General features: G+C 38.3%; 8 protein-coding genes and 1 long non-coding RNA gene across 11 annotated transcripts; 3 read left to right on the top strand and 6 right to left on the bottom strand.

The window, feature by feature from the left end:
* Positions 1–31: 31 nt before the first annotated feature.
* On the bottom strand, positions 32–1,374 carry LOC145712027 (UDP-galactose transporter senju-like). Its single transcript, XM_081789715.1, has 5 exons — positions 1,251–1,374; positions 1,043–1,209; positions 775–960; positions 384–585; positions 32–330 (listed from the first exon to the last, which is right to left on the bottom strand). Exons 1-5 carry the CDS (start codon positions 1,357–1,359, stop codon positions 116–118), a joined length of 879 nt encoding a protein of 292 aa, XP_081645841.1. The 5' UTR covers positions 1,360–1,374; the 3' UTR covers positions 32–115.
* A 69-nt stretch (positions 1,375–1,443) lies between these two features.
* Positions 1,444–1,839, bottom strand: LOC145711065 (uncharacterized). The gene is made up of 3 exons (XR_014135116.1): positions 1,724–1,839; positions 1,615–1,680; positions 1,444–1,567 (listed from the first exon to the last, which is right to left on the bottom strand). It is a non-coding gene; the product is annotated as an uncharacterized LOC145711065 (long non-coding RNA).
* A 4,459-nt stretch (positions 1,840–6,298) lies between these two features.
* On the bottom strand, positions 6,299–7,318 carry LOC145711046 (uncharacterized). Its single transcript, XM_081788774.1, has 6 exons — positions 7,187–7,318; positions 7,027–7,138; positions 6,922–6,981; positions 6,713–6,806; positions 6,475–6,662; positions 6,299–6,436 (listed from the first exon to the last, which is right to left on the bottom strand). The coding sequence occupies exons 1-6, from the start codon at positions 7,231–7,233 to the stop codon at positions 6,305–6,307; spliced, it is 633 nt and encodes a 210-aa protein (XP_081644900.1). The 5' UTR covers positions 7,234–7,318; the 3' UTR covers positions 6,299–6,304.
* A 180-nt stretch (positions 7,319–7,498) lies between these two features.
* Positions 7,499–8,080, bottom strand: LOC145711060 (uncharacterized). Its single transcript, XM_081788787.1, has 4 exons — positions 7,951–8,080; positions 7,823–7,909; positions 7,632–7,774; positions 7,499–7,588 (listed from the first exon to the last, which is right to left on the bottom strand). The coding sequence occupies exons 1-4, from the start codon at positions 8,035–8,037 to the stop codon at positions 7,555–7,557; spliced, it is 351 nt and encodes a 116-aa protein (XP_081644913.1). The 5' UTR covers positions 8,038–8,080; the 3' UTR covers positions 7,499–7,554.
* A 2,769-nt stretch (positions 8,081–10,849) lies between these two features.
* On the top strand, positions 10,850–16,458 carry LOC145711031 (uncharacterized). 3 transcript variants are annotated; one of them, XM_081788752.1, is made up of 8 exons: positions 10,877–10,981; positions 12,615–12,681; positions 12,936–13,197; positions 14,811–15,056; positions 15,212–15,373; positions 15,417–15,790; positions 15,832–16,044; positions 16,087–16,458. In XM_081788752.1, the coding sequence occupies exons 3-8, from the start codon at positions 12,964–12,966 to the stop codon at positions 16,193–16,195; spliced, it is 1,338 nt and encodes a 445-aa protein (XP_081644878.1). In that variant the 5' UTR covers positions 10,877–10,981; positions 12,615–12,681; positions 12,936–12,963; the 3' UTR covers positions 16,196–16,458. The 3 variants fall into 3 exon arrangements, with proteins under 3 accessions (XP_081644877.1, XP_081644878.1, XP_081644879.1); XM_081788751.1 differs by lacking the exon at positions 12,615–12,681 and having other exon boundaries at positions 10,850–10,981; positions 16,087–16,457; XM_081788753.1 differs by lacking the exons at positions 10,877–10,981; positions 12,615–12,681 and having other exon boundaries at positions 12,769–13,197.
* Positions 16,459–17,035: 577 nt separating this feature from the next.
* LOC145712026 (uncharacterized) lies at positions 17,036–17,561 on the bottom strand. The gene is made up of 2 exons (XM_081789714.1): positions 17,318–17,561; positions 17,036–17,278 (listed from the first exon to the last, which is right to left on the bottom strand). Exons 1-2 carry the CDS (start codon positions 17,447–17,449, stop codon positions 17,036–17,038), a joined length of 375 nt encoding a protein of 124 aa, XP_081645840.1. The 5' UTR covers positions 17,450–17,561.
* A 392-nt stretch (positions 17,562–17,953) lies between these two features.
* Positions 17,954–18,997, top strand: LOC145712025 (uncharacterized). The gene is made up of 3 exons (XM_081789713.1): positions 17,954–18,011; positions 18,087–18,751; positions 18,796–18,997. The coding sequence occupies exons 1-3, from the start codon at positions 17,954–17,956 to the stop codon at positions 18,937–18,939; spliced, it is 867 nt and encodes a 288-aa protein (XP_081645839.1). The 3' UTR covers positions 18,940–18,997.
* A 515-nt stretch (positions 18,998–19,512) lies between these two features.
* On the top strand, positions 19,513–20,540 carry LOC145712024 (uncharacterized). Its single transcript, XM_081789712.1, has 4 exons — positions 19,513–19,626; positions 19,671–19,709; positions 19,751–19,865; positions 19,911–20,540. The coding sequence occupies exons 1-4, from the start codon at positions 19,513–19,515 to the stop codon at positions 20,102–20,104; spliced, it is 462 nt and encodes a 153-aa protein (XP_081645838.1). The 3' UTR covers positions 20,105–20,540.
* A 161-nt stretch (positions 20,541–20,701) lies between these two features.
* On the bottom strand, positions 20,702–21,626 carry LOC145712023 (serine/threonine-protein kinase Nek5-like). The gene is made up of 4 exons (XM_081789711.1): positions 21,440–21,626; positions 21,010–21,399; positions 20,866–20,969; positions 20,702–20,788 (listed from the first exon to the last, which is right to left on the bottom strand). The coding sequence occupies exons 1-4, from the start codon at positions 21,624–21,626 to the stop codon at positions 20,702–20,704; spliced, it is 768 nt and encodes a 255-aa protein (XP_081645837.1).
* Between the last annotated feature and the right edge of the window lie 5,287 nt (positions 21,627–26,913).

Here is a 26,913-nt window from a genome sequence, read left to right as displayed (position 1 = left end):
CTGAACAAAGAATAAACGGATAAAGAATTAATAGTTTTTGTTTTGTGTTTTTGAGAATTAAAATGCTTTTGGTGGTTACAGCTTTATAGGATTATAATATTCTAAGTAAGAAAAATCAAACTGGATTCGAGTTTTTGTCAGATTTCAACAGGTCTAGTTTTTCTTCAATAACTTCGTCTTCACTCGTCTGTTTTTCTGGTTGCTTGATGGGATTTACCGCGTAAATGTACAACGAAAGCCAAATCATGACAACTGAGACGATTGTCCCCATCTCAATCGGGATGCCGAAGAAGAGGTAGGACAAGCATGCAGCAAAGAAGAGCTCAGAAGCTTTTGATCGGTTGAATATCTTGGTTGCAATGATGCAAAAAATGAGTTTCGACCGTTTCCTGCTGCGATTGTTTTCAGAATGGAGTTCAAGTGTTTCAAGAACATGACTGTCGTAATTCCAATCAAAGCCAGGTTGAAAGGGATGATCAAAGCTGGCAATTTAAAAGTATTCGCCAAAATTGTCTTGTTGACATTTCCTTGAATGATAAAAATGAAACCGTTGATGATGATCGAGTTGACGTAGAAAAATATATTCTTGTTTGAGATACGAACGATCATGTTCACAAATTCAATGAAATTTAAGCAGTCGCTGGATTACTTGGCAAAACTCAGGGAGGGGTGTTTCGACATCAAAAGGGAGAAAAAATTTGCGCAAACAGCTTTCGGGAGTTTTTGAGCTCTTTTAGCGAGTTAAAAAATGTTTGTAAATAATGATGATCGTATCCTTTCCTGAACCCAAAAGTCCGCATTCCTGGCCTTTAGCAAGTACTCGTTGTAAACGCCGGCAAAGCAAGCGCAAACTATCTGTATCAAAATCAGCGGAATCGCTTCGTTGAACACAAAGTTGAATGATGAGAAGGAAAACTGCTTCATCGATGTTCCAACAGTAAGAGTAACCAGCGAGAGCCACTGTCAGCGAGTTGAATAAGTTAGCTCTTGTTTAGAATTTATAAACATTCCCAAACGTGGAGAGCGCTAAATTCGTTTCAACCCTTTCCTGGAGACAACTTAGCTGCTTTTTGAAAAGAATTTGGTAGATAATTCCTGTTGCCAAGCTTCTTGATTGTAAAAGCACAAAGTAAGTGGTTGGATCGGCCAAAGAAATCGAGTAAAAGGACAGAATGTTGTACAGCGCATACATTCCGGAAGGAATGGAATCTAATGAAGTTCCAATCGAGCGCTAGAAAAGATGGACTTACAAAGAAGAAACAGCTTCTTTTCTTGCAAAACATTTTGTAAGAGAGCATCAAGGGTCTTCTCGCGGGTATATATGAAGAGGCAAACAAACGTCTTTATAAATTCGGCCATTATAACAAGCAACGCGGGACTATTTAGATTTCTTAACATTATTTCTTCCATACAAAAAGATGTCTTTTTCAGATTTTTGAAATCCATGCCTGTAATTGATTCCGTCTTCGCCCTTCGCGAACGTGACAAGTTGTCCATAAACAACCCATGCGAATATGTAAATGCAAAACACGTTTCTCTGAGTTCCATTCTCAAATAAATTGATCATCTACATAAAAAATTGAACGAATGTGATAAGGCTTTTTCTGTTTGTACCAAAATGATGTCAAGGTTGGTTCGCTTTGCAAGCAGGAAAGTAGAAGGAACGCCCCTAGGCAATTACTGCACTTTTCGGTAAATTAGGAACTCAATTATTTTATCGCACCTTATCAAAAGAGCAGCGACGATGATGACTTTCAAACGCGTAGAAGGAACACTCTTGTTTTAGATTTTTAAAAGCTTATATTATCGGCGTATTTAGCAAAGCAAGTGCTCAAAAAGCTGCTCGGGCCAGCGAAAATTATTTTTGAGCAGGTGCGACGAATTTCTTCATTCTGCTGGATCCACTTACCACAACATGGAGAAAACCACGTCGATACAGTTCTCTAGAATAAACGTGATTGTATAAGGAAATGCAGATGTAAGGTTCAGTTATGAGTTTCTTTGGGGATGATAAATTTGGGCAAACGACCGACAATCCATGGTCGGATTATCAGTTTCCAGGGCTTACTTCCGAGCCAGTTCAACCAGTCGTCCCAGAACTTCCTCAGAGCCATGCTATGCCTCAACCTCCTGCTTCAACTGAATATGATCCTTACAGTTTCGAGCCATCAAACAATGCAGCTTATAATGCGCCCGTAGCTGGCTCCGTTTTGCCAACAGAAAATGCTCATTCTAATTTACCAGAAGCAACCAATACAGTAGAAAATGGACCTGTAGCTGGCTCAGTGTTTACAGACAGTAATGCGGCAGAACACGAAACTTCTCTTAGAAATGCATCGCCGACTTCAAACTACGACTCGGCGCCAGTGAGCAGTGACGAGCTATCTTACGAGAGTTTCAAAGACGACTTTAGGGAATGCAGTTTTAATTTTTCTTCTTCTTTTTGTTCCATAGAATTGACGATTATTAAAACCGATAAGAGCTCCGAGAGATGCTTCATTCAATACCCGGAGAGAAATGCTTTTCGAATACTTTCAAAGAATTCGCGAAAATCCGAATGCAAACAGACCAACATTATATACTTTGAGTTTGAGTCCTAATTATATTACACCTGTGGAGATTGCAAAAATGATCAAAGACGTCTTTCCTGGTTTGTATTTGTGTCCCAGCCTCGGGACTCCCAGGTCTAAACCTAGCTCTTACTCTTAGGAAGTCCCCTCTTAGGAGGCCTGGATGCATGCGGCGATGATGATAATTACGACGACCGATTGTACCAATATCCAACAACTACCAACTGTGTCGGAGTTTCTTCAGACTGGACTGAATCAATGCCACTTTCAGAAGAGGACATCATGGTCCTTCAACTCGTACGTATTTTTCTTTTTATTCTCACAAAAAGCCTTCCTTCAGACAGGTTGGACCAGAGTTCGAAATCCGATGGTAGCAATTGGTAGCAAATGGTAGCATGCTACCATTGCTACCACTTTTGGTAGCAAATGGTAGCAGGTAGCAATGTCATCAGAGGTGGTAGCAAGTTGTAGCAAATCGTCTCCTGCTAGCATTGCTACCATTTTAAATAATTTTGTTCTAGAATGTATTTTTCCATAAAAAATGTGATGAAAATACATTTGTAACTAAGGTGAAAGCAAGTGGTAGCAGGTAGCAGCTATATTTTCTCGGATTTCGAACTCTGGGTTGGACTCAGGAACAACTCTACTCAGGATTAAAGAAATTGACCAACGACAGTAAGAGTCGATGTTGTTTGCTTTTGATAAGAAAAATTAAGTGAACGAGGAGTATTGTGGCAGTCAATTGGGACTGATCTGTTGCTGGCCTTGCCTCATTGCAATTTTACCAGGGCTGGATATTTTGAAATCAACAAAAATCTCAAACCCCGAAAAAAACATGAATCATCATCTCATCCATTTCAAAAATGCAATCTCAGAAATTTTTGTGTCTGAGATCTCAATTTTCGATTTTGCAAAAAAATGATATTTGAAATGCTGAGATCTCAAGCATTTCAGAAAACTGCGTGAGTTGGATACGCGCGTTGCAATGAAATGAAATTTGAAATTCTGAGATCTCAAGCATTTCAGGTCCATCTGAACCAATCACAAGTCTTGCTGTAAGCCCGCGACGTTTGTCCGCGGCCCTTGCGCGGTTCGCAAAATTTTGAGATTTGAGATCTCGAGATCTCAGCAATCTCAAGAATGGAAAAATTATGACGAGGAAGTTGCAATAATATTGAAATTTGAGATTTGTTGAGATGGTGCAAAATTTTGAGATAGAAATGAGATTTCACACAAAAATTGATTTGAAATTTTTGCTGATTTCAAAATATCCAGCCCTGAATTTTACCAATCGGTTTTTGCTATGTTTTTGGTGGCATGTGCTGCGATTTCGCAGCCTGCGAATGCTGCTCAAATGAAGATGATGGAAGAGATGTTACAAACTCATGAAGAAAATGAATCTCCGAGAATCGTGTCTCTGACTTCTTTTTGAGGAATAATAAAAATTAGAGTTCTGAATCTTCCCATCAAGAATTGTGAAAATAGGGCTCTTTGGAGGAGGTATCAGAAAACATCAAAAAATTTCTTAAAATTTGTTACAGTGAAAACTCAAAATTTGCCTACTCGAAATTTGGCCGGTTTTGGTCGAAATTGACTGATTTTAGAATCCAAAAAAGACTCAAAAATTGGCCGCTTTTTCAAAAATAGAAAATTTTGGTTCAAAATTGCGCCCAAATTATGCTATTCCTGGGCATTTTTATCTTTTTTAGACTGTTTAAATTATTTAAAATGACTAATTTATAAAATAAATGTCTTCAAAGAAGCAAAAATTTGAATTAAATTGATCAAAAACGTGAAAATCATGCCCATTTTCGAAAATTTCGAAAATTTAATTCTAAATGGTGGACTCTTGGCTATCCGGTAAAAAACTCAAAATTTGGCCGCTTTTTTCTTGAATAAGAATCTAAAAACCGGCCAATTTCTGAGTTTTCACTGTAATTCAAAACTCTACTAACAGTCCGACCTCAACCAAAACTGCTCACTTTATTAAAAATGTTCTTCCGGGTTTGAAATTTTTGGTAATATTTTTTTTGATGATAAATTTCTGGTATTAAAACTGATCACTACGATAGCCGATTATATCAATACAAAATTTTTATTAATATGGATGCATAGTTGCCTTCATTTGAAGATACCATGATTATCATTTCTGAGTGACGGGACAATCAGGGCCGCCCATGTTCATGGAAGTTGTAAGTTGAGGAAGACGTTCTTATCTTCTTGAGCGTTTATTTTAGACAGTATGGACTCTTAATCAGTTCCAAGCCGCATTGAAGAAAATAGCTGATGATGAGGGAGACTCAAACGATATTCTTAAATTCATCCTCGTCGGCGTCTTCGCCCTTTGTTGTTGCTGCTTATGTTGTGGTGGCACCACAGTGGTGCTTAGCAGCAGCAGCAAAGAAATTCAGATGACAGCTATCTTACTGTATAAAACTATGTTTAAAAGAACTTAAACTGTTGTGATATCTTTAATATAACTTCCGTAACCCGGATTATCAAACACAATATCGTGATGAAAATTTAATGAAACACGCGTATAAACTCAGCGCAATAAGTTCACTTTGAAAATATGAGAAATTTCATGGAGAAACAAGATAGACGAGTTGTTTTAAATTATCAAAATGACAAGCAGTCAATCCGCATGGAAGCAGAGAACAAGGAGGATCTAGTCGAAGAGGAGCGCGTAAAGATGCTCAAACTAAATGAAATATTGGAAGAGGATTTTCGGCGACTCCAGGAGGCCAAGGGACTGGACTTTGAAGCACAAGAGATGACTGAGGAAGAGAAAGATATTCTTTGGCGAAAGAATAACCAGCTGATGAAAGTAAGCAAGAAAGATTTTACTGAAAGAGAGCTTGATATTATCCAACAAAGAATCAAAAAAGTCAGGTTAGTCGACTGATAAAATAAGTTTTTTGATAAAATTAAAATTTGAAAAAGTTTTGATGAGCTTGAGGAGGTCACAACACAGAAAAAACTCGAGGCTGAAATTAAAAAGGTCAAGGCTAGTACAAGTCTTCTCAAAGAAAAATACGATGTTCTACCGCAAATAATCGAGAAGTCAGATTCTGACGCAGATGACGATGCGCTTGAAAAAGCTAAGTATGATATCATTGCGAAAAATGCAATTATTGCGGCGAAGAATGAGGTTAAAATGGATCAACTTATGCAGGAGCAGAAACTGAACCAACAAGAAGAAATGATGACAATGAAAGAGCTCCAGATTCTCGAGTCCAAAGTGGAAATGGGCATGGCTTCAATTGATTTGTATGAGATAAAGATAATTTTATTGAAGCAAGTAAAGAAACTAAAATTATCGAGTCGCTGAAAATCAAACTTGAGGAGTATGATTTGAAACGAATTTCAATGCAGAAAACAAAAGAAGATCTGGAATTGACTTTGGACGATGGTGAGTCTGTTATTCGTCGGTTTAGTTTGCCGCTTTTACGGTATTTTATAGCAATTGGAATGTCGGACCCGAGCTTCATTGCCTTGTCCTTGTCGGCAAAAGATGGGATTCTGGAAGGTTGATATTTGAACTTATGATTTCATTCAAATCTAATGAGCTCTGCAACCATAAAAGTGGACTCTTGCGAAAGCAATTGAAGAATTATTGAAACAAGAGACTGAAAAACTCTCTGATTTTCCGGAAAGTGAAGCGAATTCTCTTGCTGATCAGATTTTGGAATTTTTGAGGGATCAATAAACTAAGAAGATTACATAAAGTTTGTTTATTGAATCGATTTATATCTCGCAAAAGGATTATAAGGAGGCAGAACGGTGATCATTTTTGAGAAAGTTCCCGTTTTAGGAAAGGAGTTTTCTCGCAAAAGAACTGGCTTCATGTTGTTTTGCGACGATTCCTTCATTTTTTAATTGAAATTTCTGATATATTCTTTACCTGACGAGTGATTCTAGACGGATATCTTGGTTGAATATGACCAGTGTATCCTGGAATACATCTTTCATACCCTTCTGCGTACACTTCAAAATAAGTTTTATCGACGTTATTAGCAGGTCGTTTCATCTCAACATGATTGCCCGTTCGCGGTCTGACATTTCTAGCAGGACTGTTCCACTGTATTGTCGCTGAATCAAACAAGTAGCTACAGGGTCAAACACATCATCGTTAAATATACCTGCTTGCCAAAGTTCAGGCTGTGTTTTGAATCGACTTTGTCGCATTGATATTTGCTTGGGTTCTATTTCGCGATACGAGCTTCGCCCGTTGATCTGAAATAACAAACTTATCTAAATTTAGAACTGATTCGGATGATTTGGAATCGTCTTTTGATAACTCAACTTCCGAGTTAAGTTGAGAGTCTTGAGTCAAAACAGTCAGACTTACCTCGTGTCTGTTACAGCTGAAAGCTCTTCTGGTAAAATTCCGCAATCCAGACGAAGCTTCCTTTAAAAAAATGATCGATCAACGAACAATAGAGGGAAGTAAAACCTGCGAAGTTTCGAAGCCATTTGGAACAAGACGCTTTCTGCCACCTGAGAAATTAGGTTCTCTGGATAGTCTGGGCCCTAGAGCTGATTTTCGCCTTTCTGCCTCCTCGAACCTACTTTTCGAGTTTGATTTCTAGGTCTCTAAGAATTTATTGATTAACCTGAATGGCTGGTGATATCTTTTGGGGATCTGCTGCATTTCTGGCATGATGAGTTCTGTCTGTATCTTATTTTATTGTGGGCGGGAAATTTCGCGGCTTTGTAACTAGGCTTTGTCCTAATCTCTACTTTCAAGAAAGTTATCACTAACTGGAGCCCTACCGTATCCATGGAAATTTGCTTCCTCAGAATTTGCTTTGTTGCTAATTGAAAGCCACTTGTCCAAACACTCTCACGCACTTTGGGAATACTGTGCTAGTAGATATTTTAAAAGAAGAAACAAACTTGCTTTTCTCATCAAAAAAGCATTAATCTATCGTATCGGAATTTATTAAACATCAATAAAACGGTAAACAAGTAACAGCAAAATTTAAAGCTTTCTTTCCTTCGATTCTTTCTCCGCTCTAAAATATAGGTTGAGATACTTTTTATCATTGGTCTTCTTACTCGTCAATCATTTCGCCGAGAATGTCGATTGCTTCGTCGAAGATAAATTCAAAGTCTCGGTCGCTAAAGATGATTTCGTCGTCGGTCGGGCCAACATTTTGCGGCGTGATTCCGTGTTTTTGCATAATCTGGTCAATCAGCATCTTATTTTTATCAGCTCTAGAAAAAAAAATACAGAAAGCTACTCTTACGTCAATAATGTAGTTTAGCTCCTGCTCGTCGTTATCAGCAAAAAGATTGAGGCCTACTTCTTGTGGCTGATCGCGTTTGCTGATTCCCTAGAAAATTGTTAAAATTGAAAAGTGATAATTAAAAGCACTCTGTGATGATTTCTTTGAGGCCTGAGCCTAAACGCGCCGGTAGCAGAAACGACAAGAAAAAGAGCGAAAGATTTTTGAAAGAGCATCTTTAGTTTGCGGTTTAGCTTCTTTGCCCGCTTTTATGTTGACCTCCAGTCGATGCAGAGCAGCGTGAGTTATGGAAAGTATTGAAGCATACATTGGCGTAAATACTCGCTCTGTCAGCTCCTGAGATTCCTGTGAAAGAGCTTTCAGCCTGTTTTTTATGTATAATATGTAAGCAACAAAATTGGATAGTTGCAGAAACAGCGTTTCTAAAGCTTTTCTGTTGAAGAATTGAAAAAATAGACAGAGGTTCACCTTAGGGTGTTTTGGAGTTTGGGCCGGCTCCTCCCTTTTGGAGGTTGTTTTCAACTTTTTGTTGTAGCAAATGTTGACAAACAGATTTCTCCGCGAAGGTCCCCAAGCCGCCGTTTCGTTTGCATTTCCAATTAACGCTCATGCCTCGAATTTATCAAACAATTTCAAATCATATCAAAACGAGACACTATCGCGATATAAAATGGCGAGTTTATATTAACCTTGTAATCATCAATTAGTGGCGCCGTAAATATTAGCCGCGAACTTTGGCAACAAACACAAAGAAGAAACGATAGAACCGTTCTGTTAGAAAGTATGTCTAGAGTCTAGACGATTAAAATTTCTGAACTCTTTGGCTACTAGACCGTTGCCAAGTGGAATCTTGATGATTTTTGTATCACAACAAAAATGTAAAAGATATAACCCTGGATCTAAAAAACCAATCTGATGACACTGGTTATATAACTCGTTCCACTTTTCCCTGTTTTCGGAGCATCGTTCCACCGATCATTCAATTTTCGCAGCGCGGTTGGTTCGAGCCAAACATCGTATAAATAATTATTTTAAAGGACCCAGTTTATAAGGATATTTGTAAGTAAGCTGCATTTTTTCCGGTTCTTCAAGCTCAAAAATATTTTCGAGATTTGACCGACTTCTCGTACGATAGAAGATGATGGTGGTAAAAGCCGAGATTAAATTTACCATCTGTATATCAAGTTGACAAACGTTTATTAACAAATGGATGAAAACGGCTTTTCCAAACAAAATCGAGGCTGCCTATCCAGCGCTTCAACCCAGGCCCGAGCAAACCACATCCGGCTATCTCGGTTCTATTATGTCTCATCTATTTTAGTAGACAATGAAACTAAATAGAACCGGTTTATTTTGTCCCGCCGTCTTCATTTGCCTATTGGACTAGTTATTCGATCCTCGCGTTCTCTTCCTTGATTTCAATCGAAAAAATGTGCGATGCAAAAACTTAACACCTATTCTTTATAAAAATATATATCAAACCTACGAGACGAGTATTCAAGTTGAAATTTAAGATATTTTCAGTAAGTGATCAATCTACAATCGAGCTACTTTCTGACTCCCTGCCGTTTTCCTAGTAAGAGTGATTCAAATCATTTTCCAGCAGCGTCACAATTATTCAAATTATGGTTTTTAACAACATTTTCGGCAGTGACTTTCTGGTCATAATTATACTGCAATTATATATTGCGCTTATTCGGCAATCATCTTCTTTTCTGACCCTTGAAATTCCCGATTCTTCACAAGAAAATGAAAAACTGATAAATTACCGACCTTAACCCCAGCCAAACATAACTCTTAACGTACTTTAGTATTTCATATTTTGTTGTCATTGACGAATAAATTATCTGAGAACATAATTAGAATTTCTGTTTGCGATTAAAATCCACCACCCAACTGGCAGTTCACAGAAGTATAAATCAATCATCATTGAAACCAATGTTCTCATAAGTTTACATCATGGCACTTCCCGTATGACCGCTTGCCCAACGGAAAGAGAAAAATGCAAAAAGCGGATTTAGGCTTATCCGCTGGCAGCCTGTCAGGATAAGTAAGGACCGACGGCACAGATGCTCGTTCCTCCTAGCGCGGCGACAAAATGCGATTACTAGTCTTTTTTCTCGATTCTCTTTGATCGAACTAAATCATTGAAAAGAGCGTCCCAGAAAAGGATAACCGTTCAATCTCAAGGAGTACCCAAAATGGTTAATTCAATTTCAAGTAGGGCTCCTTTGAAATCAAAAGTGAACCTTGACTCGTCAACCCATGAGGACCAGCGCGTCAATTTCCGTGGCTTTACGGTAGAAAGCTCCACTAATTTCCGCGCTTATTTTGCCCTTTCGCACGGAAAAACAGCGCAAAGGCCGCCATGCAGCACCGCGCTAAAACGTTATGCATTATTTAATCACTCTTTAGCAAAGGTTAGATTCAAAAGTTATTCATTTCAATCAAAACCATTTTAACTCTTTGTCGCTCATGCATTGATGACATTAGCGATTACGAGAATAGTGCGGCGCGTAATTTATGACGCAAGTTAAGGAGATTTATTGAATGGCGGAAGACCAAAGCAGTAATTTTCCTGCTCTTCTCGGAGTTGTGACAGATTCAAAATGGCAAGGCTCAACAATCAAGAGATAAATCAACAATGAATCACATCTGACACCAATCGTATATTCTTTTATAAAAGAAAATCCTTTTGCATGTGATTTGAAGGCATAAATCTCTAATAAATTCAACTTACATTATTAAAAAAAAAGATCTTTTTGGCCCTGACTCAGGTTTTTTACACAGGTTGGCGAGCCCAGCTACAAACTTCAAAAGAAAGGCAATCATAAGCTGGATAAAATAAGGACGCTTTTGCTCCTCATAGTTTGCATTATAGAAGTCGGCTCCCCGATAATGATAATCTAAACTTGTCTTATATCGCTGTAAAAAGTGGTTGCTGAAATCGGTGCTCCGCTTGGGAGGGCGCTGCTGCCTTTTCTCCAAAGCGCCAAAAATATCCGCTTTGGCAAAAAACGTTTGGCTCTTCATCTTTCAAGAGCTAAAGATTTTTTTTTACTAAAAGTCAAAAAGTGTTCAATAAAGGAAATTCTCCCTTTTGAAGCTTTCAAGAGATATATTTGAAGATTCAAATTTATCAATTTATGTAAAAATTCGGTAAGTTCGAAGGTCGTTTATTTGCTTTATCATTTTTTATCAAACGGTTTTGGTTAATTAATTTGAATACAAAGAATCTAAGAAATAATGCTTTTATTTCGAAACAGGTGGCTTAGGAACATGTGGCTGGGAGTCAGTTATTTGTTCAACTGTTATTTTGTTTATTTTGGATTTGTCCATTTTAAATCTGGAATTAACTCGTCGCGTGACAGGTGACAGAACGCGCCGCGCTATTTTATTTGCACCGGCCAAATAGCTATTCCGGATTTCTATCGAGTGGGTTGACGATGCTTTTTCTCTGAAGCCGGAAGTCGCCTTCTTTTGTCTGCATTTTTTTATGAATGTCGAAGAGAATTCAGTGATTTCTATTGCGAGCGCTCGAAATATCAAAATTAAAGAAACGAATTTTTATATGGAATCGGCATAAAAACGTTAATTTATTATCATACATGATAATTAATTGCTAAAATCGCTCGTTAATCAAAATCAGATTTTGGGCAGCCCAATTCGTTATCGAAGGATTTTCGAGCTTTTGATTTTTTCAGAAGAGAGGATCTTCATTTTTGAGCAGTAAAAAGGCAGTGTTTTGGCATTGAGAGTGTGAAATCGTGGATGAAATATCGTCTTCGTAAAACGTAATGGCATAGCTCCACAAGTTTTATTTATTCGGCTGTCGTGACAGCTGCCGCATTGCTTTTTTGAAGTTTTCTCAAAAAATCCAAACCCAGTGAATTTTTATTCGAACGAGAAATCCAAGAAAATTAGCTGAAAGCCTCGAAATTACCGATGATAAGGTAAAGTTAAAAATTTACCAATTTAAAATTGATGGATTTTCAAGAAAGATCTTTGGAAGAAAAAATAGTATATGTACTTCTTTTTCTTCCTTGTTCTTGTTTAAAAATTTATCGTGAACATGTCGAAAATACCCCGAGAAGATATGAATATCTCATAAATAGCGCAATTTAAGTGTTAGCCGCAGCTCGAGTGTGCGAGCTTACTCCTTCTGGATAGTGCCTGTAGCGAGACAGATAGATTTCAGATACATGTAATGTATGATTAACAAGAAAGGGGGATAATTTATTAATACAACAGGATACTCTTAATTTGGCAGCGCCGGAGAGTGTGCATTTTCACCTCAACCGTGTGCTCAATCGATTACGCGCAAGATTTTGCTCGATATTGAGTGACAATGGGATAAAAAATGAATCTATATGAAGTTCTTGATGCTCTTTTTCCCCAAAAATATGTGCAAATATTCGGTAATAAATGCCAACTAAAGGTTGATACATTCAATTTTCTCCCGATTACCAGTTTTTTTTCGAAAAAATGCCCCAAAAATGTCGCTAAGAGACATTTTTCGTCTTTCATTTTTTTCGAAAAATACGGTACATAAGAAGGTTCATTAGTCATACTCTACTAGAACCCCTGAAAGTGGCCTGTAGTCAGTAGCTATAGAAGTTGTCACACTGTCTTCATCTTAATCTTTAACGCGACCCTTATCAATTTTTCATTCGACCCATGTTCCTTAGCTGCTCCCAAAACATTAGTTTATGACGGGCTTTTAACACACTTTGTACTCAATTTTTTTAACAGAGATAATCGAAAATATTTCCCACTTATCACTATTTTTTAGATAATTGTGTGTGTTCACAACTTGAGTTCGAATTTCGAAACCTGAATTTTTAAACTCACCAGAACCGGTAATTTTTAACTATTTATTTATCATGCCAAATTCTCGTGATATTTTGAGCAAGGATTGGAATAACCTCAGAATGTTGCGCAAATTTAAAAGGCAATAACAAATGCTGATGTTTTTATTTGCGGAGAGCAAGTCAATTTTTCAAACAAAAGGTTGAACTCTCCAGTAAGATAAAGCATCAGTATGGTATATCTCCGAGCATAGTACTACTACTATCAACTTGTTTATTTCTTCTTTTCAATTTTTACCATTTAGCACCTGAAAGATTTGTGAATTGTTTAAAATGCAAAATGTGAAAGTTGACAACGCGAAGTGCTCCGATCACTCTAGCGAGTCCTCCGAAGCCCAGCCAACGGCGCATTTTGAAAATTCCACCTCCACCATTGATTCAACGTCAAACCAAATCTTTACCCAAGCAACCTACGAGGCGCCTCCTAAGGTTAAAAAACGAATGAAAACTTCAGATGTCGATTTTAACAAGGAGAAGACGAATTTGATTGTCAATTATTTACCGCAGGTGAGCTTCTATTCTTTATTTTCTTCAATCTCTAACCCTAACCAAGGGGCTAAAACCACCTCTTTCGTTAGGGTTAGGGTTATGAATCATAACTTATGATTTTAAATATAGCTAGGAGTTTGGTTAGGGCTTGAAAATAGCTAGATATTAATCGAGATTCGGGAATACACAGCACTCTAACTCCTAGAAACAAGGGCTCTAAAATTACAACATTCGCCTGGAGACCCCAAAAGTGCAAGAAAAAACATAGTGTTCAACTAATAAATTCAGTATTCAAGAGATACACAGTTGAAGTGAGCATACTCACTTGAGCATCCCTTTTTTAAATCAAAGAGGAAACTGGGTATGGGTAGTAAACCTTCCGCACTTTAAATTTAGGAAATGGGGAATCCTATTTTCTGGACGCACTAGATAGAGTTGCATACTTTCAGCGCCCAGGGTATTACCAACTAAAGCCCGGTCTAGTTTCAAGTCTATGCTCGAGTCACTAGGTTAGCTTCTTTCGAGCAAAAGAAGTGGTCACTTCTCGAATTCCATAGAGCGATAGCGGCTACTATAGCTACAGTAACCGCGGAGCAATAATGATAAATTGCTATTTACCCCGCTAGCTGTCATGAAATTATCTCTTTAAATATCATAATCTCGTAAAACTCTCACGACACTGCTTGGAACTGCCACGTTCTACCACCAGCCTGGCCCTCGTCGGAATTTTTCAAGTTGATTACAGTTTCCTCCACGTAATATTTACGGAAGTACGGATTCTGAATTCCGAGACAATTATTTATTTATGTCTCCTCCCAGCGATTTCTTTATGAAGTGGCAGAAGTACTTATGGAAGTAAAATCTGTCAAAAATCTTGAAATCTCGCTTCAAAGAATATTTGGATCATTATGTTTTGATGCCGTACTGTATAGATTCAGCTTGTCGTGTGCAAAGTTTGCGAGCATAAAATTTCATGACGTTCCCTGAGCGTCACACCTGTAGCAATTCATTTTTTTGTTGAGCAAAGATCATCGAACTAGAATTCTTGTAATTATAAAAGACTCAATTCTGAGAGATCGAAACCCACATATTTTTTCTCGTATTCTAAGATTTCATGGACAATCTTCGGTCTTTTGGGTGGGGAAGTTCTGTTTGGATTAATAGCTATAGATTTTGTTTTGACAAGCTTGCTTACGAAAAAAGTGCTCGAAAGGCGGCTAAGAACCGATTTGGCAGGACGCAAGCGCATCACCGCGTCCTGTAAAAGCTTTGAGCGCAGCTTAGATGAATTGAACAAAGCGACGCAAAAACACTTCAGCCAGCCAAAGAGGGTCCTTTTCAAAAAAATCCGAGACTCTTCTTTTAACTTGTGGATAAAAAAAAGCTTGGCAAAATAATATCAACTTGAAAATAAGGAAGGGTGTGGGCCACGGGCTCTTTGGATCTCTTTGGATCGCAGAAGCGATTGGAATTGCTGTTTTATAAATTGCGGGTTGACTTGTTTAGAATTAAGATCCGGCCCTCCTTCTTTTAAATTGTTCAGGGATATGTTATCTAAATACGTTTGACGATTTTCAACAGGAATAACAGAACTACAGCAATGAAGCTCTTTTTCTGATAAAAATTTTAAGAGCTTCACGGACCAAGAGTTCTTCAACCTCTTCTCAACCGTCGGCCGCGTCAATAAAGCGCGAATCATCCGCCACCGCCAGACCGGCTACTCCTTCGGCTATGGCTTCATCGACATGGCATCTGCTGAGGATGCTGAGCGAGCAATTCGTAAGCTCAATCAATATCAAATCGGACATAAGCGGCTCAAGGTGGCTTATTCTCTCCCCTCGGGCGATCGGACGCGCAATATCAATCTTTATATAAAGGTAAAATTAGATTTTCGCAGAAAATTTATCTGATTTTCAATAGAAAATTGAACTCTTATTGCAAGATTTTTTCACTTGACATACGCATGTGTAAACATATAATACGTATGCAGCATACGGTATGCTTACGATGTACGTATTTTAACTTTAATCAGGGCCTCCCGAAACATTGGACGAGAAAAGACCTCGAAGATTCTTTCAATCAATTCGGCACCATTCGAAATGCAAGAATCCTTTTTGACCCAGCGACTCAAACTGGCACTGGAGTTGGCTTTCTCCTGTACGCCGAAAAGGCAATGGCTGAACGAGCTTGCGAGGTAGAAAACATCTATCTTACACTCTTTCTATTATGTTTTGAAGGAAATGAACGGAAAGACCCTTCCCAGCGCGACTGAGCCTCTCCAGATTTCCTTCGCTCGATCTCAATCTCAACCTCCAATTGAATGGCTTGTTCAAGCATCGATGCTAACAGGCTTCCCAGCTACTGTGACTCCTACAGCATCCCTTGCACCAGTTCAAGCGAGCACCATCCTATCAACCCCATCTGTCGCGCAAGTTGCAAACGGACAATCCGCGGTCAACACCGCTGTGAATCAGGCAACCTACAAGGGCAGACGGTACAATCCCATGGTTCGGCCTACAGCTGTTGCTAACAATACAAGAACTCAGCAACCAGTTCTGGTTGCAAACCAACAGCAAGTTCAGCAATCCCCGATGATTGTGCTGCCATATAAGTAAGTAGTCTTCCTTGATTTCAGCTTCTCATTTTTACTAGCCAATTCGGGCAGCAAATCCAAGGATTGGACCTGCAAACTCTCATTGCCCAGCAAAATCAAACCACACCTGCAGCTGTATCTGCTACTGTACCTGTTTCAACAGCTGCTGTGCCCACAGCAACGACACAAACGGCAACGACGACCTATCAACAGACAGCTCCACAGCAGACAGTTCCTCAAGCTCAGAATCCAATCTCGCAAATTCCTCAAAGGTAAACGATTCTTTCAAATGTCATCTCAACCGTTCAATTAAGCGTTCCGTTCCACGTGATTCCAGCGATGACGCAGCTCGCTCAGCCGTTCCAATTCCAACAAGTTCCACAACAAGCTTCTCACTCGTTCTATCAGACCGGCGTCATGTGACAACTTTGTAAAAATAACTGAATATAGCTGTAAACCGCAAAATTCATTCTCTCGCAAAATTCGTTATGAAGGTGATCCCAAAAGTGCATCGACAATAAAGTAAATTATTAAAAATCGCCTGATTAGAGTCCTTTTTTATCAAGCCACTAAATAAAAATTTCATATTTTTATACTTTGTGCTAAGAAAAACAGGATCTAGCAGCTTTATTTGGTTACCAATCTCTCAAAACCCTGTTCAAATTTCTGACATTTTCGACTGCTATTTCGTTTTCAAATACATACGTCCCATTCAATAACTGTTGATTAGCGAAAATTTATTGCAGATTACTGACAGAGAAGTAGCACCATATAAACTCTAAAAGTTTATCAAAACGGTCGAGTCCCGATCATGGTACTCGATGGGGATTGTGATGTCCCAGTCTTTGAAGATATTCCCAGAGAGGATCAATAATGAGCCAGAGAAGGTGACGATTCGGAATCGCGTTTTCCGGCTTTTTCTTGAAAAGATTTGATACACGCTCAATTTTATAATTTCTTACCTTGATTGAAACAAGATTGTCCGACTATCGCCAAAGATGCAATAAAACTCAGGGTCGTTTCCGGTAAACGTAAAAATGTCTTTCTCGTAGCGTATCAGATTGCATTTTGCACGGTCAAAGGAGGATTCTTCAAATCTTGATTGAAGGTTTTGGGTTGTTATTGAGCGGATTTCTTCCATATGATTCGGCCAAGGTCTCTTTTCCGGAAGGTACTCGCATCTTAGAAGACGTCGGAGGGTGTCTGACAGACTGGATAACGATAATTTTATTCCACAGTAAGAAATTCTAGTGTCAATAGACTTTAGTTATCCTCTCCTGGAGTAGTATCATCATCCATTACAGGAAGATACTTGATGAGCTTCTTCGACAGCTCTTCCTCATTTTCGAAGACAGCCACGTGATACTCGACAAAAGAACCGGGAGATATCATGTGCTTCTTGAAGGGCTCAAGATCTGGCGGCTTGTCTTCCTTCTCGAACGCAAAGTTTCTTGTGCTCTCTTCAACAGACTTCTTCGATTTTGATTGAAACTTGACTTGCGAGAACTAAACATTCATCATTTACGATATCATTACGTATCATACCTCTGCATTAGCAAAAGTTGTTCTTTGCGAAACAGGCCTCGCGAAATCGGCCGTATTTCTCGACGAAGACCCTCCTCGTCCTCGACCGCCTTGAATTCTACTTCTCCCAGCTCGTCCCCGCAAACCGGACATTTTTTCTCTTCGCAATTTCTCTCTGTTATGATACTTATATCAAATTCTTTCTAGAAAAAAAGAATATTTAGTTGCGTCAGAGGTCCTCCGGAGGGCAATCTAAAATGAAACAATTCTTTTTAATGGAAGACTCGTTGAATGGAGCGTTGTTTACTTCGCCTGGAGGTTAAGCTGTCCAGCTTGATTGATGCAACAGTGTGCATGAAAAACGAATCGGTGTTAGGTTTAAATTTCAAACAAGTACTTAGCAAAGCATTTACTAAATGCACAGCTGACACAACTTGGCAAAATTTGGCTGCAAACAAGGAGGAGTCTTCTAAGAATACCAAAACATATATCGACGCATTTTCTTCTTGAACAGGAATAAATTTAGGAAAAGAGGAAGAAGTCATCATTGACTTTTTGACTTTTTACGATAGAAGAAAGCCCTCTGTTGGAACAATCTGCTGATCAAAATAAGTAAATATCTGAATCGGGACACTATCAAATGATTTAGTCCTGAAAATGTCACTTATCCGTTCAAATATCACGAGAGACCCTTCTTATGAGATCACCACTTCTAGTTTTTAAATAATTATGAGAAATAAAAGGCGAAGAATTTTGACTTTTACCAACCTTCTTCTGGTTATAATTTCAGTGGGGGTAATTCTCACCGCTCCTAAATTTTTTCAAAAGCAGACCTCTGAATCAGAGACAACAACTCAGGAAAATGATGCAGCAGTCCCTCCGGCAACAGTGTATGAAGATACAACTTTGATTCTATTGACCACGACAGCAAATACACCAACAGAAATACCAAACAACGGGAGTACAACTAAATATAACGGAACAACGAAACCTGCATCTTCCACAACTTTATTTACAACTACAAACTCATTGCCAACCGAGTCTACGACAACGACAACTACGGCCATTGATATTACAGCAACGACGACTGGAACATCGACGACAATAACATCTAGTTCTTCAACAACGACAACGACGACGACAACTACGACAACGACGACAACGACAACGACAACAGAGTATGTGAAGTCCAAACTTATGATCGAGAACCGCCAGATAAGAGAAGTTGGAATCTGGAACAATACCGAATTCTGTCTTGAAGCCATAATAGGAGAAGGAGAAAGTGTTCAGTTTCACGAAATTGAATCGCTAGAAAATGAACAAATAAGAGGAAAAATAGTAACTGTGAATCGAGAACGCAATTTGGAGTGGAGAAAAGTTCACAAAAATGGTTTTCCTCTCGTCCAGCTTTCTGAGGACGGTTCAATATGGAGACTCATCCCTCATCCAGATAATGTTTTTAGACGAGCCATCAAAGATTTAAATTGCATGTATTTTAGTCTGGAAGATTCCAAATTCAGTGGGACGACGATTACACGTATGACAAAAATAATGGAACAGTAAGAAAAGCGATGAAAATAAAACACGATCATGTCGACGGCTTAGACCTTCTTCAAGGCAGTGATTTCATAAGTTTTCAATGATAAGATCACTAATTAAAGAGTTAAGCCTCAGAGCTTCAAAATCAAGATCAGTAAGATTTGTTAATAAAACTGAGTCAGAGGATTGGTCAAGAGATGCATGGGTTTGGTCGTTCGTCTAACTTCGTTACTGCGAAAATCGTTCTTTTTCTTGATTCACTTTGCGTTCTTATAAAAAGTTGCAATAAAACGGTTTCTTTTAAATTGAACATGAGAGTAATAGAACGCAGTTGTACTGAAAAGACGTCAGCTGTTTCGAAATTTAACGACCCTCTCTTTCGATTGAAGCTTTGGTGTGAAACCTACCCAAAACAAACCAGAGCCAAATATTCCCCTCTTTTGTATTTTTTTATTAAAATTTCTAAAAATGAGAGATTTCAATCTGTTTATTTGCATAGTCAGGTAGTAGTTTTTGAAGATGAAAATTAAGAATATAATATTTTAGTTTTGTTTACGCCGATTTCACGAGGGTTCCTCTTTACGAAGGCGATGAAACATTTCAAATCGCTGATGCTAAAGGACAATTTGTGATTATAGGAACGGTTTGATCATCATGACTTCAGGCAATTGTAAAGAATGTTACATTCTGAATGTATAATACAAACAAATAATAAAATAATATATTTTTATCAAACTGAACAAGTCAATGTTGCGAGTCATTGCGGATATACAGAGCTAAACTACAATCAGGTATATTTTTACTAAAGAAGAGCGATTTTGACTCAATACTTCAGCTTGTTTCGATAAAAGAAGAGTTTGGTGATAAACTTAAAGTAAGCAGGAGACTGCCTTCGACTCCTGTTACTATTCTTAGATCATTGCTATCCCTACCAATAATTTTGGCGAGCAAGAACCTGAAGATGTTGAAACGATCCGCAAAAATATGAACGATAAATTTAGTCTGAACTTTCCGATCTACGAAAAACTTGGTGAGTATCGTCAAAATTAGTGATAACATGATTTACAGGATTTAGATGTGGAGAAAGATGAGTTTTGGAAAGAGCTTGAAAAATATTCCGGTTTCGCGCCAAGATGGAATTTTTGGAAATATCTCGTTGACCCCGAAGGGTTTGTGCGACGTGTTTACGCTCATTGGGAAGAGCCAAATGTGGTGGCAGCAGATATAAGGAAGATTATTCAAGGAAGAACTCTTCACGAAGAACTTTAAGTTGTGGTTATTTTTTGAACAAATGAAGGATTAATAAATGAATTAGAAATATCTTCCTTCAGACAGTATACGTATTACTAGATGAATTTGGTCGTGATGAGCTTGAAGAAGGCTTACGAATAACACGCGAAGTAACTCTTCTAGTTGTAACAACTCGGCGTTGTTGGGGCTGAACTACGACTGATGGAGTCGACAAGGCAACAGTGCTTCTTGAAGATGTTGCTTGTGATAGCTTCGCTAGGAGTTTTTCGTTTTCTCGTTTCAGTTTTCTGTTTTGTTCTTTGATTTCATCATAGTCCACTTTCAATTTGAAAAATTTCGTATTTTGAAGGTCGGTCTTTTGATATTTTTTTCTTAATTTTTCAAGCTCGTCGTTCAATCTCGAATTTTCTTCATTCAACATACGATTAGAAGTTTCAAGTGATCTATTCTCGATTTTTTCACGCTCCAGCTTTTTCTCCAATTCAATGAATTTTTCACTGACTGTTTTATCTTCAGTATTCTCATCTGTAGCAAATACGTGCTGGAAGATATTTTCAGAAGCAAGTTCAATAGCATTTCTCGGTCGGTCTCTTTTTTCAGAGCTCAAGCATTTTTTCAAAAGGTCTTCAAAATCGGTGAATTCCGCGAAATCTTCTCGGAAATCAAATATTTTTGTTCTTTTGCCGTCACGTATGTTTGACTCTTAATCATGAATTTACAGGCACAAATTGATATAACTTACTTATTTGATTCGAAAGATTTAAAAGAGGATCATTCACCGGATAAAAAGCGTGTTTGAGCGTTATCAATTCTTGAAGAACGAGGCCGAATCCCCAAATGTCCAATGCTGCTGACTTTGCGATGCCAAACTCAGTAAAGAGCTCTGCAAAAATATTCAAATGATCAGTAGTTTTCAACCATACCTGGAGGAGCATAAAGCTCGGTATTTTTGACATGCGCTGCATTAGTTGACGTAGAAGTTTTGACAACTGATTTGACTGCAGAAGCACTGCCAAAGTCTCCAATCTTCACAACCATTCCGTTTGATTTGAGAAATATATTGGCGGGCTTGATATCCAAGTGCACTTTATTCTGCATATGGCAATATCGTAAGCCAGCAACTATCTGTGATGAAATATGAAAAACTTCATCGCGCGTAGGGAGCTTATTTTTCCTTTCCATGTCTCCAATCCAATCGGATAGACTTCCACCATCGCAATACTCCATAACAATGAATGATAAAGGACCGAATTCCCACCAAGCGGGTCGAACATTGCCAAGATAATCGAAAAATTTAACGATGTTCGGATGATCTAGGGAGTTTCAAAGAAGAAAACGAGCCTTTTGTCTTACCAAAGGACTTCAAATTATCAGCTTCTTCTTTTGCTTCTTCGAGTTGCTCCCTTGATCGTATTTGAAACCATTTAATCATTACAGTTGTTCCAGCTTGGGTGTCTCTAGCTGTTGTGACTCCTCTTGGATCACCAAATTTAGAATCGTCAATACCAACATATTGGCCGTCTTTTAAAGATCTACTCATTTTCTCTTATAAAAAATGAGCTTGGGAGTAGTATGTAAAAACACCATGTTTTACATAAAGGTCAATTTCACGGTCTGGCGCCAGCTTGTCTGGGATACAGGAAGTACTGTTAAATTGATCAAACAGATTACCGCCTGTATCCCAGACAAGCTGGTTTGGGAAATGTTCATGGGAACAGTAGACAGATAATCCAATTTGGTTCTGATGATCACTGCTCGGGTAATGTTCACTGAAGAGAGATAATCTTTGATGTTTTTTACTGTTGACTGCTTTGGGAAATGTACATGGAAACAGCACACAGATAATCATCTTTTACCCCGGAAGTGAGCTTCCTTGAGAATATACAGCATCTGAAAATTGTATTCTGACCTTTCAACCGGAAGTAGGTTCTGATTGAAACGGTCTATTTATTTTTTGCCTAAGGAAATTTGAGATCGGTATAAATTCCGACCAGCAACCCTTCATTCTATCAGAAATGAATTCTTCAGGAAAATATATTGTGACTACTCGACATGCACACATATTTTGCTTTAAGTGCATTCAAGAGACTCGACTTATCTCAAAGGGATTTCAATCTGAGGGACTTATCGATTGCGAGGATATGTGCCACAAGTGCGGGCTGTGCTGTTATCAACCTTTCAGTCCAAAAGAGTGGGAGCACATTCTCAGCAGTTGTCGCGTAACGAGAAAGAAGATTTACGGATTCCATGCTGGAATGGAAAGCCTTCATCGTGACTGGAAACCTGACCTCATGTTCTCTGTCGCTGAGCCAGCTGTGTCAATCATACGAAAAAGTGATCTTCGAATGGCTCGAGAACGAGAGATAAGCCAAGAAGAGAAAACCAAATGCCTGATTTGCTTGGAGCCAAATGCGGACTTCCAGGAAAAGCTATTCAAATTTTCAGAGGTTTACACAAAAGAGGTCGTGACACGATCTTATTTTGATAACGTCGTTTCAAGTCCTCTTTACTGTATTCTCTTTAATCGACAGTTCAGAGAAAAGAAGTGTGAAAGATATTATTATGAAATAATAGTTTCAGAATTCTCATTTTCCTATTCGACTGATTTGAATAACGTAATAAGACGCCATGCTGTCATCATTTCTGCACTTCATGTGTAGAAAAAGCGAAAAAGCATTTCGACAAAAAGTGCCCAGCTTGCAACACACGATTCGTTTACGATGGAATTGACATTCGAAAAAATGAACACCTCTACGCAGGATTTTTTCTTGACTATTAATTGTTCTGATCAATTATCTTTCCGAAATTTGTCACCTCTACTACGATATTTTTCATATATCAACTTTCTCTTTTCTTATGTGAATAAAACTTTAAAATTCTAGATTGATAATGAGCTTTGGAGAAAAGTATCAAGTGACCACCCGTCACGCTCATATTTGGTGTATGTTATGCATTGATGAGACTCGATTGCTAACAATCAGAACTCCGTTAGAAGACGGTCGTGTCAAAATTGAGGATTGTTGTTACAAATGTGGAGAACACTATTATCACCCATACTCTCCCCGCGAATGGGAACAGCTTCTCAAACATGCTCGTATAACGAGAAATAAAGTCTACATTAAACATGTGCAGAGAGCTTTCCGTGACTGGGGACGACCTTTGGAATATTCTTGGGCTGAATCTTCAAAATCAATTATTCGAAAAGCCAACCTTCGAATCGCTCGAGAAAGGGAGATTTCAGAAGAGGAGAGAAAACCTGTTATATTTGCTTAGAGCCAAAAGCTAGCTACCAGGAAATGATATTCTAAAATTACCCCAGAGGTTCAAGCATTATTGAATATCATTATTAGACACCTTGCTGTCATTTCTATTGCAATTCCTGCATCAAAATTGCTGAAAACTTGTTTAAGAGACGATGTGTAGCTTGCAATTGTCTTTTTTAGTATTCCGAAATGTTATTTTCTTTTCTTTTCTTAATCCGCTTCTGTTTTCCTCAAGTTAATTTTTTATCCTTCGAAATAAAGCACTTTAAATTTAGAATGTCTCTTTATTTCTGTATGGGATGCGACCAAAGAGCGGATTTTATTTGCAGACCGTATTGTTGTAGTCGATGCGGGAGCTGGTTTGTCGAGCGAAATTTTGAAAACAGACCAGATCAGTTTTTCCCTTCGTCTCGCTTCAGCCCCTCTTCTTCGCCGGGCGATGCTCGAAATCGGTCGATGTTTGTCACTCCAGATGGGAGAATCGTTCCCAGACCAACTGCTCATGCAAGGGAAGTTTCTCGCCGCTGCGCAGCTCTACTTCACAAATTGGTTGAACACGAAGCTGATCCATGCATGATTTGCTTGGACGACATAGAAGACGCTCTCGCTGCAACAGTTCCTGCCTGCCGTCATCAATTCCATTTTTCCTGTATAAAAAAATGGCTTGAACAAGCAAATTCATGTCCTCTATGTCTGTCAACTATTGTAGAATAAACAAGATATCATTTTGTAAATTTTTTATTGGCAATGGAAAATCAATGACAATAACAAATAATTTAGCTTCATTTTATAACAGTGGAATCATTTTTTGTCGTCATCATACTCACTCTGTTTGCTCTTACTATTCTCGTTTCATTTTATCAAAACTTATCAACTGAGTCAATGGAAATAATTAAGTATTTGGATTCATTTCAAAATGGATTCTCATCGAAAAATTATCATGGAAAAAATAAAGAATTTTGATTCATTTTGTGTTTGATACCCAACCAGGTTTTACGGTCGTATTTATGACTGTCCACGACAAAAGAGGGAGCTAGGTGTTGGTAACACGCTGAGGTGGCTAGTCGCTCAGCAGGGTGCATGACCTCGCGCAAGACGCTGCACATTGCGACCTCTTTTGGACACGTGTCCGCTTATAGAGGAGGCGATTAAGGTTCAAATCACAAACTAAAAATGAAACTTGAAATTTTATGTTTATGAAAAAGTCGAAATGAAGCTAAAGAATTAGAAGGAAGAAGACAATATTGTGACAACTCATAAAATGATGCATAAATTTCTACATAATCAGGATTGATGAAATGAAGCGCAAATTTCCTCATTGATTTCATCCAAATTGTGGTAAAAAAACCAATAAAATGAAGCATTTTCGCATGAGATAACACCAATTTCATCAAAGATACTTGCTCTTTCAAAATGATTCAAAACTTCGCTGAAACAATCTGCAAATACGGGAATAAATAAATACTATATTTTGCCTTAGGTTATTTTCAAGTCCTATAAATTCGAGTGATGCCAGCAGACTTTTACCAGAATGAGTTTCTCACTAAACGGAGATATTATTCCAAAGACCAAGTTTGCGTATCCGTACAGAATACTTTTGAGCGGAGCGTCTGGAAGCGGAAAAACATATCTCGCCGGAAAGATATTGGAGAGAAGTGATTTATTTGAAAGAAAAGCAAAAAGAGTCGTCTATTATTACCCATGTTTCATAAAGCAGCGCCCGGTAAACTGGGAGAAAACATTGAAGATTCCCGTCTCTTACAGGATTGGAATTCCATCTCAAGAAGATATTGAAGAAATGGATGAGGATACAACTATCGTAATTGACGATAATTACGATGGTGCTGTAGAAAGTACTGCTGTCGACCACCTTTTTCGAGTCACAAGCGGAAAACAAATGTTGAATGTCATGATTATGACGCAAAATAATTTTACTTCTGGCAAATTTACGAGAGATATTCGCAACCAGTGTAATATAACAGTACTTCTCCGAAATTACTGCGACTTGAGAATAAACAAAAGGGTCTGCCAACAGCTCGGACTCACAAAAGCATTGGACGCTGCTGAGGCTGATACTCAGCATGAACAATATCCGTATTTTCTCATCGACCAGTCGCCGCGAGCTTTTGCCTCGAGCTATAGATTATACACGGATATATTCGCAAAACATCCGGTTGTATACTCAGTTGATGGCATGAAGGGTTATATTATCAACGAAACTGATTTTTCACGATTTTTCGAAATCGAAGAGAGAGCGCGAAAATTTTCAGCAACTTTGAAAAATGAGGACGAGATCAAACAGAGCTGCGAAAGGTCGCGTAAAAGAGATTTCTCAGAAATCGACAGCTTTACCGACGACACGAGCTGCTCGGCTGAAGAACCGGTTGAAACGCAAAGAAAAAGAACAAAAAGATACACAAAATCAACAAAGAAGAGACGAAAGCGCGAAAGAAAACCCAAAAAGCAACGAAAATATTACTCCTCAGATAGCGACAGCTCAACCGCAACCGAGTCAGACGATCAAAGAACTTTACGAAAACGTCGAAAATCCTCCAGCGTTTACAGCGAAAATAGCGGATTTTCTTCGTCAGAATAAAATCCACAGCACTCATCGTCGGATTGTCAAGAAAATATTTCCCCGTCGTCGAATCATCGTGAAATACCCATTTCAAATCTTCATGGCAGATCTTATTGAATATCAAAAAGACCCCTATCATAATCATGGCTATAAATTTATCTTGTTGATGATCGATTGCTTTACAAAATTTATCTGGGCGAGACCTATGAAGAATAAAGACAAAACGACAACCGCAAACTGTCTTAACGATATTTTTCAAGATTTTACCGCTTGGCCTAACTCTCTTATCACGGATCAAGGACTTGAGTTTTACAATGACAAGGCAAAATTAATTTACGAACGCTATGGCATTCATCACTACAGCATAAAAACCCCATTAAAAGCGTCGATTGCTGAGCGAGCGAATCGTACTATAAAAGAAAGGCTCGAAAAATGTATGGTGAAAAACAAGTCAAAAAAATGGATTGACTTTCTTGATCAAGTGGTTAAGGGTTACAACTCAACTCCTCATTCATCAATAAAGATGGCGCCAAAGGATGTGAACGAGTCAAATCGAAAACAAGTTTTTGCCAGTCTCTTTCCAGACATCAACGACGTCACATCTCCAAAACTAAAAATTGGAAATATTGTCAGAGTCAAGCTGAAAAAAGAGATTTTCGATAAGGGTTATAAACAAAACTGGTCGACTGAGCTTTACAAAATTATTGACGTTCGACAAAGAGCAGGAGTTGTCTGGTATAAAATAGGAGATTTGGAAGGAAATCGACAAGAAGGGATCAAATACTTTTACGAATTAAACAAAGTCGCTGATGATTTTGAGTCTTTACGGAAATAAAACTCCCTTGAAACTTCCAGATATTGTGCTAGATGAAAACAAAAACTATGAAATCGGGATACTCAACATATGCGGGATCATCGAACCGGAACAAGTAACATATTCGCTGATAGAGGTTCTCTACAACGGAATAAAAGCTCTTCCTGGACCA

The sequence above is a fragment of the Oikopleura dioica genome, chromosome 1 (genome assembly GCF_907165135.1).
Source record: "Oikopleura dioica chromosome 1, OKI2018_I68_1.0, whole genome shotgun sequence".
Lineage (NCBI taxonomy): Eukaryota > Metazoa > Chordata > Appendicularia > Copelata > Oikopleuridae > Oikopleura > Oikopleura dioica.
The sequence above is the reverse complement of the archived record's forward strand: the minus strand, read 5'-3'. Positions and strand labels throughout refer to the sequence as shown.